Source organism: Medicago sativa, chromosome 8 (assembly GCF_051527215.1).
Source record: "Medicago sativa cultivar Bolivia chromosome 8, Bolivia_mono, whole genome shotgun sequence".
Taxonomy (NCBI): domain Eukaryota; kingdom Viridiplantae; phylum Streptophyta; class Magnoliopsida; order Fabales; family Fabaceae; genus Medicago; species Medicago sativa.
Genome location: NC_140756.1, coordinates 67,707,122 through 67,724,085, shown reverse-complemented (window position 1 = coordinate 67,724,085; position 16,964 = coordinate 67,707,122). Strand labels below are relative to the sequence as shown.

Below are 16,964 nucleotides of genomic sequence, written 5' to 3'. Positions count from 1 at the left end.
TGGTAAATATTTAATTCATCTGTGATGGGGCGAGAGTTGGTCAAGAGAATTGGTTTTGTCTAAGGTGGTGGGAAATGAGAATGATACTTTTTTTGTGATCATTGGTTGGAAGGTGGAGTATTTTGTGAACAATTTAACCGATTATTTAGTTTGGTATTTGATGAAAATATTTTTGTTGTAAACATGTTTAAGCTCGTGTGGGGACGAGTGGAGAGGGTTGGAACGAAGGAGAGATATTTGAATGTGATAAAGTTAGCTTAGAGCGTGAAAAGGGGAAATCATGTGTGTGCAGTGTACGTGAATTTAATATTGTTTTGTCATGTAAATGTTATTGACGGTTTTATGCATATCAAAAGGGTTTTGTGGTTTAAAGTTTTGTTCCATAAATATGGTATATCGTTAGTGAATGGTTTTGGGTGGGTATGACCCGAGATTCAACATGGTGGAAAAATATTTAATTTATCCATGATGAGATGAGATTTGGTCAAGAGAATTGGTTTAACAATCATTTATCTATGATGGTTGATTATGAGAAAGGCGCTTCTTTTAGTGTGATCTTTGGTTGGAATGAAGGGTATTGTGTGAATAATTTAGTTGATTATTTAGTTTGACATCGAAATATTTTTGTTGGAAACATGTTTAGGCTCAGGCAAGGATGGGTGGAGATGGGTGGAGATGGAGAGAGGCATGTGCGGGAGTAAGAGTTATTGTTGGATTGTATTTCTTTGTTTGGTAATGTTTATATGCAAGACAATATGATTGAAAGGTGGAGACGAAATCATGATCATGGTGATTTATAATCGGTAAAACGAGGCTATCAATTGTTGAAAAATTATTCTAACATTGATTTTTCTCTATCTCGCGCTATATTTAGAATAAATTGGTTTTTTTAAAGGTTTCTCTTTTTGCTTAGAGGTTCTTAAATAATAGGCTCCCTACAATGAACAATATATTTTGAAGTTTGTGACTTGGATGAATCTTGTCGGCATTTAGTATTTGATTGCTCATTTTTTGAAAGTGTTTGGTTTTCTATTTTAAGTTGGTTTGGTATTAGTGACACACTATCAAATAGTGCATTTAGCCATGGTCATTGTTTTATGGTTTTTGCTTGAGTAACAAGTTGATGCGTGAGAGATTTTAGATTATATGATATGACTAGTTTGTGTTTGGTCAATTCTAAAGGAACGCAATAGTATGCTTTTTAAGCAAAATGAAAGTTTCATAAATCATATCATAGATCAAGTAAAAAATTCAGTCTCGGTGATGGTTTAAAAGGAAGAATAAAAGATTTGATTTTGAATAAAATAAATGGAGGATTCTAAGATGTTTTGGTATCATTGATCATTTTGTTTCGGGAAGGAATTCTAGTTTTGTTAATGTTGTTTTTGTAGAGAATCTTAACGAGTGTTCTCAAGTTATTGTTTAAGCAATAAAAAATAGTAATTTTTTTTTCCTAAAATGTTGTGTAATTATTATTTTTACATGTGTTTGATTTGTATTTTTAAGACAATATTTTTTTAAAAGGATTCCTTAAAAAAATGTTCTTAGGACATTTTTTTTTTTTACGTGGTTTCACTTTTAAATACTTCGACATTATTTTAATTCTTGTTTGTATTTTGTGTCTGCTCTTGACAAGTCTTAAGTAGTTTGTTTTTGTATTTTTTAGGTTCTTAAAAAAAATCAAACCAAACAATAGATATAAAAGTACCTCACATATTATTTTTCTTTCAATTTTCTCTTTTCCAAATTATAATTGCAATTATCAAAGAATACATAGGATGACTAGATTCTAAATTAAGATTGTGTTCAATGGCAGCACTCAAAATATTTCCTTCAAAAAACATTTACTTATGAAAAGTTATAACGATAGCATCCAGGTTATTAATTGTGTATAGATTTTGTTGATTTGATGTTAAAATCTTTATTGTTTTACTTTGCATTTTTTTTCCTATTTTTTTCAAGGTTTTATCTCTTTGGATTTTTCTTGGTGATGTTTTTAGTGAGTCATAGGTTATTATTTTTCCTATTTTTTTTTTCAAGGTTTTATCTCTTTGGATTTTTCTTGGTAATGTTTGTAATGAGTCAAAGATTATTATTCACCTTGGGTATTGACACATATAAATTTGGTTTTGGGACATTTTACTTGATTTAAATAGTTTAGTGATCGATAGTTTAAAGAATAAATTAATGATATTTTTATTCTGAAAATACAATAATATAAAGAGAAATGATATTTTGACAACCACTTTTTGACAATTTTTGGACAATTTGCTCTTTCATACTCACATGATGTTGTTATCCTCTCTCTTCCTTTTTCTCTCTCCATTGTTTTTGACCAATAAGAAGTGAGAAAAACAAGGTTGTCAACAAAGTTGTCATCAAATGAATGTCAAAATATCATTACTCTAATATAAAATCCACTTACCATTGAGTCCTAAAAGTGTGTTAGAAATCTGATCTGAGACAAAGGGAGTCAATGGCTTGGAGTAAGCCACAACACTCACTCATCACCACACCGCACAAATTCACAAAACAACCTTAAACCATAAACAAGGTTTTGGTCTGAAACATCCTCAAAAGTCTTAGTTTTTCTTCCTTCCCAAGTTTCCGTGTCAATGGCTTCTTGTATATCTACTCCCTCTCCTTCTCCTAGATTACAACTCACCAAAACAAACCACCTTCTTGTTGCAGCTTCACTACCTCTCTATCACAGTAAGTCTCTCTTTCTAATTAATGCATTTATTTGTTAATTTTTTGATCTCTTTGTTGCTGATTTTGTTTGTTTTGTTTGAAGGAAGTAAATGTGAATTGAACAGAAGAAGTTTAGCTTTTAAAGGAATTATGGCAACTGGAGTTTCAGTTATGGCTTCCTCTCTTACTTCACAAGCTCAACCATCTCAAGGTTAGTTATTCAATGCTGCTTCTGCCTCACTTTCACTTCTATCATTGATTTGAATCGCGGAATCACGTTGTATTAGGTTTTTATATTAGGTCTAACTCATCCTTACAGAACCAGTTTGTGAGTTGAGGGGCGTCACTCTTTATAAACTCTAGTCGGACCTTATGTTTAATCTATCTAGGCGGGACTTGGTTTTTCCAATAAGTTGCACTCAGAGACATGAAAAACTGAGGGAGGAACTTTTCCACCCGAAAGCAGTTTGGATGTACACATCTGAAAAGAAAAACACAGTTTTTGTGTTGTCCGGATGCGTGTTTTCGGACGAATTAAGAGTTTTTGTGTTGTCTGGATGTATACTTTCGGACTCATTTGTGATTTTTTTTAAAACATGGGTTATTTTATTCTATATGCTTATATCCATGGCTTTTTCCTTTTTAAGAGAAGGAACTTGAAAGATTAGCATACAAAGCAGAAGGGTACAATTATTGGAAGTGGAAGGATCATAAAATTCACTATGTTGTGCAAGGAGAAGGCCCTCCTCTTGTTCTTATTCATGGTTTTGGTGCATCTGCATTTCACTGGAGGTTTATTTTTTTCATTGAAATCTTATGCCTCTTTTAGTTTTATTGCTTAGTTAATGCTCAATCCGAAAGGGAAAAAATTAAGAAAACTCTTGAAGAGAATCAGCTAAAAGATTTGAGTGTGCCCTTTTATATGTGCTGTTTATATTTTTAGTCTAACTTCCAATTCTGTGCGTATTCAATTCTGTTCCTTCTTTCGATATATGCATTTAGAAATACAGTAAACAGCATATTTTCATTTGCAATATGCATAAATAAGTGATTATAAAACAAGATCCTAAGTAACATTGAACAGCAATCAATCTGTGCAGGCATAACAAAATTAATGTCAACACTTAGAAATACAGTAAACATGTTCATATCTTTATAAATGCACGCATCAATGTATATATGAGATTCTGATGTCTATACTCCTAAAGGGAAGAGAAGAGGAACATTGAATTGATATAATTGATTTAACTAAGCTACAAAAATGCGAGAGCTCCACTTTCTTGATCAAATGTTATGCCTGCATGAAATATAACATATCGCCCAGTCAACTCAATTGCCAAATAACAACATTCAAAAACTTTAGTACAAGCATATATATAATGAACTGCTATACTAGTACTAGACTATTAGTTGTTAACAATTAAAGCATTTCGCTTATTATCACTCCACAATTTAGTAAACTTGAAGCACATACATTTACTATTTTTTTTACTTCCAGCTGATAAATATTATAACTTAGAACCTTCGCATAAATCTTAGTATGTACTTTTCACTTTTTTCGTTGATGGCAAAGGGAATATCCTGATATAGCATGTAATGTGCTAACAAATGCTGTTTAATACTGTAAAAAATGTGATTGTTGCTATAGCTCTTTCTTCTAAGACAAAAAGGTTGAGTATTCTATCTTTGCAGTGTATGCAGTCTTGATTAATCTTCAAATGTTTATTACAGTGGCCTCGATTGTCAGTCCGATAAGTTAATTTTTTGTTATGTAGTCATATATCTTTATACACTTTATTTACATATCTCCAGATACAATATTCCAGAATTGGCCAAGAAACACAAGGTTTATGCCTTAGACTTGCTTGGATTTGGGTGGAGTGACAAAGCACTCGTCGACTATGATGCCATGGTGTGGAGGGATCAAGTCGTGGACTTCATGAAGGAAATTGTTAAAGAACCAGCAGTTTTGGTTGGAAATAGGTAATTACTATAGTACCTAGATTTACATCGAATTATTAGGCTGAAATAGCATATTCTTCTTTTTTCCATGCACAGTTTTCCTTAATTTTGGAAATTTAGTCTGTCGTGGTGGCAAACACAATGGTGTCCATCGCTGGTCACGACAAATAGCTGTTTGTTCAAATTTCGCTACACTACGGTGCTATAGTGCCGCTATCTGTTAACGCTTCATTCTAAATTGCATATCGCAAAACAATAGTGGTTTGTTCAAATTAGACTGCTGCAATGTTTAGCTTTTCATAAATTACAATATCTGCTATTTCGATTCTTTTCCTATTTTTTTTTAATAAGTTAAAACTATGGTGTTAATCTCAATCATGATGACTTTTCAGCCTTGGAGGATTTACTGCTTTGATTGCAGCAGCTGGGTTGCCTGAGTCTGTCACGGGGGTTGTTCTACTGAATTCTGCAGGACAATTTGGTGATGGAAATAAGGAACAGAAAACTTCAGAGGAAACATCTCTACAAAAGTTTTTCCTAAAACCTTTGAAGGAAGTTTTCCAGCGTGTGGTTCTTGGATTTATATTCTGGCAGTCGAAGCAACCCGCTCGGATTGAATCAGTCTTAAAAAGTGTAGGTTACATGATATCTTCAACTTGGATTTCTTTAAATGCTTGATAGGTATTAAAGTTCAAACTTTGACAACTAATTAATGAATAAACTTTCACAGAATAGGCTCATCAAGGCATATTTGTGTCACCAGAATGTTAGGACGATTTTATATTATTCTTAGAATATGAGAAAATATCTCTGACATTATATTAGAGTAGCTTAGTTTATCCCTTGGGATTAGTTTCTAACCAAAGAGTATCTTAGATTGTCCCCTAGGATTAATCTCCATATTACTTGGTTATTATTGTGATTTGTTTCATGATTTTCGTATTTATTTTAGATTATAAGTCTACGTGTCCTTATAAATAGGGATTGGTGGTTAGTATTTTGTATTAAGCTATTATCAACAGTTTTCAACTTCTTACTATTCCTCTTATCCTTTTATCTAAAATCCATAACTTTGAATTCGACAATTAAGAATCATATTTACGGAAGCTTGTAGCATTAGTGGGACTGTTTATTTCCTTTCAGGGACTTAACTCTGCTTGTTTTTTCATTACTAGGTGTTTCCAATCAAACACTATTCAATTTACTTAAATGGCACTGTATATAAGTTTGATTGCGTAGCTTGTCAATGCAGGTGTATAAAAACTCTTCCAATGTGGATGACTATCTTGTGGAATCTATAACAAGGCCAGCTCAAGACCCCAATGCCGGAGAAGTTTATTACAGGTGCATGACCATTTCCGTCCTAGTCAGTCTTTGTCTATGTTGTCGGATTGCATGTATAGTGTGGCATGACAGATTCAGTGCCTGCTGTCATAGCTAGAGTTCCAATTATGTCCGTCATACTCACAGGCCACAACATCATTAAATGAATATACGTCTCCTTTGGAAATAAATCTATAACAAGGCTGCAATTTATTTTCATCAATCATCTACCGTACTAGTCAACTATATATTTGAATCGTGTTAACCATCTAAATTGTTGTCGAAATTTGATTTCAAAACTTCATTTTGCTTTTGATATTTATTGGAAAGAAACATACTAGACTTGAGTAATGTAGATAAGCTGAGGAAATGCTTGCGTACTAAACAATTCTGTTGGTAAATGTTTCTCCTTTTGTTTTTAACTACTACCTGACATATTGTTCTCTGCAGGTTAATGACACGCTTCATGATGAATCAAAGCAAGTACACTCTTGATTCTGTGTTAGGCGAACTATCTTGCCCGTTGCTTCTGCTATGGGGTGACCTTGATCCATGGGTTGGTCCAGCGAAAGCTAACAAAATCAAAGAGTTTTATCCAAAAACAACTCTTGTTAACTTGCAAGCCGGGCATTGCCCCCACGACGAGATACCGGAACTTGTGAACTCGGCTTTATTGGATTGGCTCGCCACCCTTACTCCTAAAGTCTCTCTCCAAACAGTTTGAACATTGTATAACCTTGTATGTATAGCTAATCAAACATTACTCTTGATTAAGTTTTGAGATTCATGCTGTTGTACGAAGTCATCACCATACGATGTATAGGAAAGCCGATTAAAAATACCGAGGATAGTGGAAAATGACGACACTGTCGACACACATAGACTATGGTCATGTTTCTGCATGCCTGCATTCAATTCTTACATTATATAGAATTTTCTCTTTCATTAATCGAGTTATATATTTGAATTTTCTCCTTCAAACATTAGCAAATAGAATTGTATTACTACTATTTAGTTATTTTGCAATCATCTCATTTCATTCTATACATATATGTTATTTAGCTGAAATTCTGATTGAACGTCGGAGGTTGCAATATGTACAATCGTCTGCGACGATTATAACCGACTAAGTTTACAGAAGTGAGGTTTGTCCTATCATTAGACAGCGGGATCAAAGGAGGTTTGTTCAAATAAGTCAATCAAAACGCACTCTAATTCTCAAATCTCAGTTCTCATTTCTTGTGTATTACGCAAATACGCAAAAACTTTCGTTACAATGGTTCAGTTAACTTTCTGTTAAGATAGAGTAACAAACTTGACAGCTGGCTAACTTATCTTCTAAGGTACACAAGAGTTAATACACACTTGCATGCATGATAATATGATATGATATTTATAGAAACAAACTTAATTAACTCATACACCGATAGGATAAAGAGGATCTAACTCTAAATTCAATGCATGATATGAACTCAAACGTGGACCACATAAGCAAAGCAAGATAAAGTAGGGGTAAAATAGAGATTTTCACATTACTCACTTTCACTGAAAACAGTGGAAGGTTCCATTGGAATAAAGAATCTACGTTGTGAACCGTCTGATTGAAAAGAAATCTTGTTATTTTCAGACCGACGTAGTAACTCACAAATAAATATCTGAAAAGAAGAGGAAGTAGGTCCCACAGAAACAAACACATTCTATTCCGTTACTTCACTATCTCAGTAGTAACGTTTCTCTCAGTCACATATCACATTTCTCAACCTCCATTCATTTTCTTCGGTTTGTTATAATATCTTCATCTTCATTTACCATAACTTGTTGTCTAATAAAGATTCATTCATCATTCCCGTTTTCAATTTTACATGTTTGTATAGGTTTTAGCTCAGAAATCATCATCGAGTGAAAATGGCTACCAATAACAACAATGAACAAGAATCAAAAAAAGCAACTCATTCTTCTTCTTCTACTGCTTCTAAGATTGAGTTACCTCCAGTTGTTGCGTTGAATGAAAGAATACTTTCTTCCATGGCTGATAAGAAAGATGCTGCTGCTCATCCATGGCACGACTTAGGGTGTGTTTGGGAAGAGGGTTTAGGAGGGGAAGGGAGGGGAGGGCTTACATTTCTTTTTTAATGTAAAGACATTATAAAATGATTTTTAAAAAATTGAATTAACAACATGATAAATGATCATATAATACTTCAAAAACACTTAATTTATCTTAAAAAGACATTTTACATTGTTCGTAATTTAAAAAATAAAAGTGAGCCCTCCCCTCCCTTCCCCTCCTAAACCCTCTTCCCAAACACACCCTTAGAGATTGGTATTACTGCTAACTAACTCTTTTTTAAGTTTCTTTAATTTCTCATTGTTGTTTCTGCTTCAAGAATCTCTCTCTAGTTTTTAACAATATCTGCATTTACCATTATTTTCATAAATACAGGACCAGGAGCTCCATCTGTTTTCAATTGTGTAAGTTTCTTTTTATTTGTTGTATTCTTTTTTATTCATGCATAATATTGCTTAGGGAAGATAATTGGTTATCATCAAGCATGACCCTTCGTGTAGTTAATGCAAGTAAAGAAAGAATTAATAAATGCGGAAATCTCATTTGCATTCTGTAACATTTCTGTCCCATTAATGGTGTAAAGTGAATTCTGTTGTTGTAGGTGGTTGAAATTGGCAAAGGAAGCAAGGTTAAGTATGAACTGGACAAGAAAAGTGGACTTATTAAGGTATCATTTACATTCTTCCCAATTATAACTTTTCAATCATTAATTTCATCTGATTCCGAAAATATGGTTGATTCATTTGATGCGAAAATATAAAGGCTGTTTCTTTTAAGGGAATCATATTATAATTTACCATTTCTACAATTCTGCCAAATTAATTGTGAAGACGTATTTTCCTTTGCAAGCACCGTATTTTACATGTCTAAGTTTTTAGGAGTAATATTGGTTATGTTTAATGTTTAGGTTGCAAAGTGGTTTCATTTATATTATAGACAGGTAGAAGTTAAAAAGATAATTCAAATACTTTGAATGCATTGTGGTTTCATATTATGTGTTATTGAGCTATGTACTTCAAATCGAAGGTGTGTTTGGTGTTCAATACATCGGAGTCTAACATGATACCAACACATGTGATTGCATTCAGTCACTTTTATTTTCTTAAATCATTTGTTAGGTGTCTTTGTCGGTGCTCAATAGTTATTGAGCTATAGGATGTTTCGGTGTATTTGTGTGTCCTGCTTTATGTAGATAATGTTTTGGTTTCTGGATGTAAAATTTGCGTTTGTTTGTTCTGAAGCATAGCTAACAAATGGGCTGATTAACTTAGGTTGATCGGATTCTTTACTCATCAGTTGTCTATCCACATAACTATGGTTTTATTCCAAGAACCCTTTGTGAAGATGAAGATCCCTTGGATGTCCTAGTTCTGATGCAGGTAATAATGCTTAAAGAACTACTTTTAAAGCTAGTTTATGGAAATAGCTCTTTATTGTGAAATTTGCAACTGTTTTTAAATTGAAACTTGTATTTTGAATAGGAGCCTGTGATACCTGGTTGTTTCCTTCGTGCCCGTGCTATTGGATTGATGCCTATGATTGACCAGGTAAAAGTTGTTTCCCACTCCACGCGCTCGTGCACAAATACGCATGTATGGTTGTATGTATGCTATTGAATTATACTTCAACTCTATGTGGCTGTCCTGTGATTTGAAATGAAGATTACAATTCCCTAGATTGTATCTGATATTTTATATGCAATAGTGAAATTTATAACCATTAACATTTTAATCCCTTACAATTTTAGCTTAAGAGTAATATGATTGGAATAGGAGTATATTTCAATGAACCAATGAGAGTAAAAGAAAATGGTGCAAGGAAAATTGTTGCACGCATTATTTGGCAATACCATTAGAGGGATCAACGGGAAAATATATGTCATGAACCTACTCATAAGCTTAAGCTGTTAAACATTCAAATGTTATAGTTTGTGTGCTTAAATTTTTTTGAATAATGCAAGCAGCATGGATCAAACTTTTGTCGACTTAGTCATAGAGACTCTTATACCAAATCATGAACCAGACATTCTAGAAGCTTACTATGCTGTTATATGAAAATAAACGAATGATTTTCTTTCATAGTCTAACAATGTGCTACAGATAAAAGCGAATGCAATGGCATGCTTTGACTTTTCCAATTTGGGTGCTTGAAATATGAACAATGTACTACAGATATATGTGAATGCCATGACATGCTTTAACTTTTCCTCCCTTTGAATCCTGTCACAGGGAGAGAAGGATGACAAGATCATAGCAGTTTGTGCTGATGACCCTGAGTACCGCCATTACAAGGACATCAAGGAGCTCCCTCCACACAGGCTTGCTGAAATTAGAAGATTCTTTGAGGACTGTATCCTGTTATTTGCAATGAAGAACTGATAATTTTTGACCATATGTTCATAGATGATTTATTTCACCATGACCCTTTAAATGCTTTTACCATTGATTCTGTTAGTGCTATTCCCATATGTTGTGTGTCCTTAACTTTCCACACTAGACAAGAAGAATGAGAACAAAATAGTCAATGTTGAGGACTTTCTACCAGCTGAAGCTGCTGTTAAGGCTATTGAACACTCCATGTGAGCTACTATGCTTTGTTGATAGTTTCTACTTTTTCCATTAATGATCAAATGATTCATTTAGATTTCACACATGAATTTTTTTCTCTTTCCCCTTTTTTGCAGGGATCTATATGCTGCTTATGTAGTTGGAAACTTAAGGAAGTGACTTCTTTGGATACTGGTTAGCAGCAAATTGCAGACACGTATCAAGTATACTTGTAAATGTCTATGAAGATCATCATGATTTGTTTTTCATTCTATCGCGCTATGCTACAATGATTGGCTTCTATCAGTTGACGCCTAAATCTTTTGATTTGTTTTTCTTCTATTAACAACAGTCACTGTGCTGTACCTCCAAGATACTTTAGATGATATGGTAGTGTATGGTACATTCAAATAATAAGCACTTTTTCTTTCTTTAAAATTTCCCCCTCCACAGGAGGGTAGGATTTGATTGCAATACATTTTTTTTTTCTTTCATTAAAGTCTTCAAAAAAATATAATCAGATCTACACCATTTAGAGTCCAAAAGGTTTAAGTGGTTATCCCAACATTTAAATGAATGAGAGGTGATTTCATCCTCCCATGACTTCTTAAAATCCACACTTATATGGAAGTACAAAAATACACCATTTTGTCCCCCCCAAAAATGTCTTTTTTTCTATCTGGAAGTGTACTTCTAAACGAATGTGGGTTTTAAGAAACCATGGAGATAAAAGCAGCTCCCACGATGAATTTAGAGTTATTTTTTGTTTTTGGTTAGCCCAACATTGTAGTTCTAGTGACATGAACTTTCTAGGTCGTATTTTACTTGGGTCATTTTCTTGCCTCTATTTTAGTCTATCCATTCATTTCTTGCAACAAATGGTTTTACCTCTATTTATGCAAGTCAATTAGTTCATTTTTCACGTCTTACAATTATAGTCATTGTAAAAGTGAACTTTTTCTTCTTTTTTCGTGATTGGTAATAGAGGAGTACGTGTTTGCTTGTAGGTAATGAGGTTTTTTTGACACATAAGAAATAGCGTCTATTAACTATTTATTAAAATTGATGCCATGTGAATTTCCAATTTTACCCCTAGGAGGGGCAATTTGGTAATTTCATAATTCATTAACCTTGGAGAGTGCCACCTCATAATTCTATATTTATTTTATATTATTTTCTTTTTTATTTTATATTTATTTTATAAGAATAAAAATAATCTTAAATTCAGTTGCTTCTACATTGTCGTTGTGGGAGATTAAAGTATCGTTTGACCCGACTTTTTTCCAACTTCTATACATTTTTAAGGAGAAGTTAGGCCAAATACAATATCAATTAAGTACTTACTAAAAAAGGTACTTTTTTTAATGTATAAAATTGAGTGGAATGAGCTTTGGCCAAAAGTTGTTGAATGCTACTTCAAAAAACTACTTCTCGACAATTTATTTCACAAGCATCTCTCTTCAATTCACGTTGGGAACCTTTTCTTTTATTTTTTGTTATTATATTTCAAATATGTTTTTTCTTCCATTTAATTTTTTTTAACCGTTCTATTTAATTTTTTTAAGCAGGTTTCATTTAATTTTATTACCTTTTTTTCAAAGGAGTTTTATTATCTTTTTATCACTTATATATTTAATTTCAATATCGTTTAATCATCACAACCTCACAAATATTTTTATTCACGCTGTCATTTAATGATACCAAATATTTTTATTTTCTTTCTTCAACCTCGCTAATATATACACACACATTAGCGTTTAGAGTAATACTTTATGTGTTTCTATTTTTTGTTACGCTAATGCATATAATTTTTTTTGGCGTTGCATAATGCATATGATTATTTTTATAAAACTTTGATTTTAATTAAAAGTAAAATTGTAGATGTCTTTTCTTCAAAAAGGGTATAGATGCCTAAAAAAATTATACTTATATATATATATATATATATATATGTATATATATATATATATATATATTGCACTTTTATAGTGTAACAAACTATGCATATCTTTTTCTTATTAAAAAAACTTAACATATATGTTTTCATGACACCAACAATGTAACAAATATAATATCATATAATATAAATTCTTATATTTTTGAAAGACACCAAAAATATGGTATTCTTATAACGAAATTTATTGAAATAGAAAAAACCAACTATTTTAATATTATTTATGTTATTATTTCAGGCTCCTTAAATTGTTTCTCCTATTCAAATATTTAACAAGTCATTTATATGATCATACAAATTTGTATTCATGTTACACAAAATAAACGTTATTGAGTAAATATAGTATTTGTAAAAAACAATATCTTTTATTTTTTAATATTTTTAGCCTTCAGAAAATATTTTATACATTTTTTTATTTATTTTGTTAATTCATAATAAATTCAAAGTTTTTTTCTCGTGAGCTTAGCTCAGTTGATAGGAACAATGCATAAATATATGCCAAGTCCGGGGTTCGAACCCCGGACACCATAAAAAAAAAATCAAAGTTTGTACAATATTTTGCCAAACAACATTTAACTTAAAAATAGCTTTAAAACTAAAAAAAACAAAGAAACCAAACAACTTTAGCTTCTTTCTTAAAGTCCTTTATTTTAACTTTGTTTTGAAGTAACTTTTAGACTGTAAAAAATATTGGCCAAACGGTATCTAAGTTCAACTTGGAACACCGTTTCACTTTCTTCTTCATAAGAGGTCATTTTCTTCCTTTTTTTCATGGTTCTGAGAGCATGCATGACTTGAGTTGACTGATTTTTATGGCTTGAGGGGTTCATTTTTCGACACTGTTTTAGTTTTTTTCTTCATCATAGGTAGTTTTCTTCCTTTTTTTTTTTCACGATTCTGCATTTTAATGGTTTTAGTTTTTTGTTTTTTTTTCAATTGTTAGTGGATTATGTACCATAAATTGTTATGTTGCATGGCGGTAGAAAAATATTCCTTTGTTATGTGGAGTATAGTGTCATGATGATTGAATTTTAGCCATGGTAAGGTTTTGACACAATTGTTATTTTAGCTTCTGGTACTGTAGTTGAAAAAAATTGATGCATGTGGGTTATTTTTGTTTTTGTGAGTAATCCTAAAGCTGTAACAATTTTCATATTTGGTTTATTCTTTCCTATATCATTGAGCCGTACGAAAGTTGATTCGTGTAAATTTGTTTTGGTCATATCATTGAGGTCTAGAAAATTGATGATACAGAAATTTGTGCATTTAAGATCAGGTTGATTTGATGATACATAAATTGATCACATAGAAATATGTTAGCTTCTTTCGATATCAGAATGAACAAAGGGAATAAAATTAAATGATGTATTATTGTATTTCCGTATAGGACTTTCAATGTCAATGGATTATGACTACATTAAGGATCTCAAAAATGATTTGGACATTTGGAAAATAGGATTTGGAGTGCTAGATTCTTGGATTGTGACTGGTAGTAATGAGAATCAACATATGAAGCTCATTATTTGTGATGCAAAGGTTAGATGAGTTAGTTAAGATTTGTTGTAATTTCATTTATGATTTATCAATGTTACTTATTAGTGTACATTTTGATTTATTTATATTTTTTGGTTTCTTTCTTGGATTTAGGGTGATCGAGTTCATGTAATAACTCGATATAGAGAATTGGAGCAATGGAAGACTTTGATCGAGGAAAACAAGACTTATACTTTGTATAATTGTCATGAGTTTGATAATGACATTGCATTTAATCCTTTTAAGGTTGTTTTTGGTTCTGGTGAAAAGATGCAGAAATATGACAAGTTAACTAACGTTCTTACTCATGAATTTCGCTTTAAGTCATTTAAGGAAATTCAAGATGGAAAATTCAAAACTGACGTTTTATATGATATAATTATGTGCTTTATTTTATTTCTGTGATTTCTCCGATTATAATGTTCTTATAGATGTTTTTTTTTAAGAAATCATCGGGCTTCTTCATGAGATTGTCAAGACAACCAATTGGGACTGGAAAGAAACCATGTACGAACATTGTGTTGAAAGATAAAATGTATTATCTTCTAATTTGTCAGCATCAGATGACAGTATTTTTTTAAAGTTTGATAATGACCTGAAAGATGTATTTCCTTATCCAGCGGGAATATGGTTGATGTAACACTATTGGAAAAATACTTCGTAGCTTTATCATTTACCATCTATTTACTTTGAGTTCTTTGCTTCCATTTTGTAGCCAATGGCAACCCAAATATATGTAACAATTGGTCAGGTTCGAGGTTGCTCATCAACCTACATCATCCGGTTGTTGAGAAGTTTAAGACTTGGTAAGTTTGCATTATGATTTCACAATACAATGTTAGAGTAACTTATTATTTCACAATCTGATTTGATTATTTTTTGACCATGTTTCTTGAATTGTTGTCGTGACCTTAACACTTCTCAAGCTCAGAGTCAAAGCTTCAGTCAGAACTTAAGTCAGAGTTCGACTTCTTCTCAACGTACTTCGTACGACGATTTTTTCAATCTGTCTCAAGTTAGGCCAATTGTTGAATTTATAAACTTAGTCAAGGTCTGTTTTTTTATGCACAAACATGCTTTGAGTTTTTTTACGCACAAATTAAAAATACATATTGCATTATTCTTTATTTCATGTGCATAATTTGTGTTAGGATACATACTACATCACTATTTGGAAAAAACTAAATTCAATCCTAACCAGTTTGGATGGTATTATGAGAGTTGCACCAAATATTCGAAGACATCAATGTCAAATGGTGCTAGCTATAAATGTACATGCGGGAGTGATGCTAAATTTTCATTTGTTTCAACAATGTTAATTGGCCAATGGGGTACATATAATCCACATGCATGCATTTATCTAGACTTATAGGAATATAAATTAGAAGTCATGGTACATTTTCTTTAGCTTAAAATCAGTTATTCTACCTTCATTTTATAAATTATATGTAACTATATTCGCATACATCTTATCCATGTTAATTTGCATTAGACTAATATTGCAGTTATTTCTCTGTTTAGCATTTCTCAAACGAGGTGTCAAGAACAATTTTGAAAGAAAAGCCCAAAACAATCACTCTCATTGATGACCAGACGCAGAGAAAGTATAAGTGTCGTCTCATTACCGCCGAAAGAGCAAGCTATGAAAAATACTTGGGTGGGTAGCGGTTCAATTTCTGTAGAGAACATGTGATGGAAGAAAGTGGTAAGCTCATCTTTGATCTCGAAAAGTCACTGAAGAACTTGCACGTTTGAGTTATTCCAAAGTAGATCTTTGTCGTTGAACTATTTGAACTTCTACTATTTTGGCGTATCGCTTTGGACTGTAATCGTAAACTATCTTGACTTTGGAATATGCCATTTGTTCTTTTCATTTTGTCTGATGTAAATATTGGCAAAAATCCCTTTTTGGTTAGTCTATGACACTTGCAGTTTCTTTTATAAACCTAACTATTATGTAACGTTAATCTGCACATTGTTGGTTCCTTCATTGGTTCCAATTAGTATCATGTTAATTATAATGTTGTTTTCCTAATCTCTTGAACAAAATAGAACATGCTCTTTTCCTACAGCAAATCTTTATAATGCTTTGGTAAATGTTTTAGAAATGTACATATAGCTAAGATTTGTGCAATATGCTTGCTTGATTTTCACATTTATGAACGACATCAATTTCTTAGAAAAATGCAGCTATTTCTCTTAATTTGCCCATTTATCCTTTATAACAAAGTTTTTTTTAAAAATACAGTAAAAGTGATTTATTTAGAATATCCGAGTTTGTGCAATATTCATTAATTTGCTCATTTTTCATTTGGAACAATTTTTTTACAAGATACGTTATTCAACCCGTGCGAAGCACGGGTTTGTAACTAGTTTGATGCTAAAAAAAACACTCAAAATAGTGAAATTTAGCAAAGTAGTACTATTTTTGTTTTAGAAATTGCCATTCATGAAAAGCGATATATTTTAGTATTTTATGAATAAATAATGTAATACTTTGTTCATGGTTTTTTTTTAAACATACTTTATGCATAGTTATTCAAACTCCAAGCAGCTATATGCCAATATTACCCACACAATGATCATTTTAATCTTAAGAATTTACCAAAAATGATTTTTGCCTACAAAATACAGCAATGCGATCTTTACTTTTAATATTGACAAATGACAAGTATGAAACAATGATTCCTTCACAAATTTTTGTTTTGTTATATGTATGCAGTATGCACTAACTTTTGTTACGAAATTGGATACGTGAAATTGGTAGAAGAAAAAAACGGAGTTATATAAAAAAATAAAAAAAAATAAGAAAAGATTCCATTGCCGGGAATCGAACCCGGGTCTCCTGGGTGAAAGCCAGATATCCTAACCGCTGGACGACAATGGA

The 16,964-nt window shown here is 32.0% G+C and overlaps 2 protein-coding genes and 1 non-coding gene across 3 annotated transcripts; 2 read left to right on the top strand and 1 right to left on the bottom strand.

Moving 5' to 3' along the window:
* Positions 1-2,442: 2,442 nt before the first annotated feature.
* LOC146900800 (alpha/beta-Hydrolases superfamily protein) lies at positions 2,443-6,957 on the top strand. The gene is made up of 7 exons (XM_085733284.1): positions 2,443-2,712; positions 2,795-2,902; positions 3,339-3,483; positions 4,504-4,674; positions 5,046-5,286; positions 5,906-5,997; positions 6,427-6,957. The coding sequence occupies exons 1-7, from the start codon at positions 2,616-2,618 to the stop codon at positions 6,698-6,700; spliced, it is 1,128 nt and encodes a 375-aa protein (XP_085589410.1). The 5' UTR covers positions 2,443-2,615; the 3' UTR covers positions 6,701-6,957.
* Positions 6,958-7,718: 761 nt separating this feature from the next.
* Positions 7,719-11,028, top strand: LOC146900799 (soluble inorganic pyrophosphatase 1-like). The gene is made up of 9 exons (XM_085733285.1): positions 7,719-7,755; positions 7,851-8,065; positions 8,420-8,448; positions 8,646-8,711; positions 9,316-9,423; positions 9,526-9,591; positions 10,273-10,393; positions 10,541-10,622; positions 10,728-11,028. The coding sequence occupies exons 2-9, from the start codon at positions 7,882-7,884 to the stop codon at positions 10,768-10,770; spliced, it is 699 nt and encodes a 232-aa protein (XP_085589411.1). The 5' UTR covers positions 7,719-7,755; positions 7,851-7,881; the 3' UTR covers positions 10,771-11,028.
* Positions 11,029-16,892: 5,864 nt separating this feature from the next.
* On the bottom strand, positions 16,893-16,964 carry TRNAE-UUC (transfer RNA glutamic acid (anticodon UUC)). The gene has a single exon. It is a non-coding gene; the product is annotated as a tRNA-Glu (tRNA).

Coding starts and splice junctions, on each gene's coding strand:
- LOC146900800 (XM_085733284.1), top strand. CDS start 2,616: ATGGCTTCTTGTATATCTACTCCCTCTCCTTCTCCTAGATTACAACTC. Junction 2,713..2,794: donor TTCACTACCTCTCTATCACA/GTAAGTCTCTCT, acceptor TTTTGTTTGAAG/GAAGTAAATGTGAATTGAAC. Junction 5,287..5,905: donor TTGAATCAGTCTTAAAAAGT/GTAGGTTACATG, acceptor TTGTCAATGCAG/GTGTATAAAAACTCTTCCAA.
- LOC146900799 (XM_085733285.1), top strand. CDS start 7,882: ATGGCTACCAATAACAACAATGAACAAGAATCAAAAAAAGCAACTCAT. Junction 9,424..9,525: donor ATGTCCTAGTTCTGATGCAG/GTAATAATGCTT, acceptor TATTTTGAATAG/GAGCCTGTGATACCTGGTTG. Junction 10,394..10,540: donor TAGAAGATTCTTTGAGGACT/GTATCCTGTTAT, acceptor TTTCCACACTAG/ACAAGAAGAATGAGAACAAA.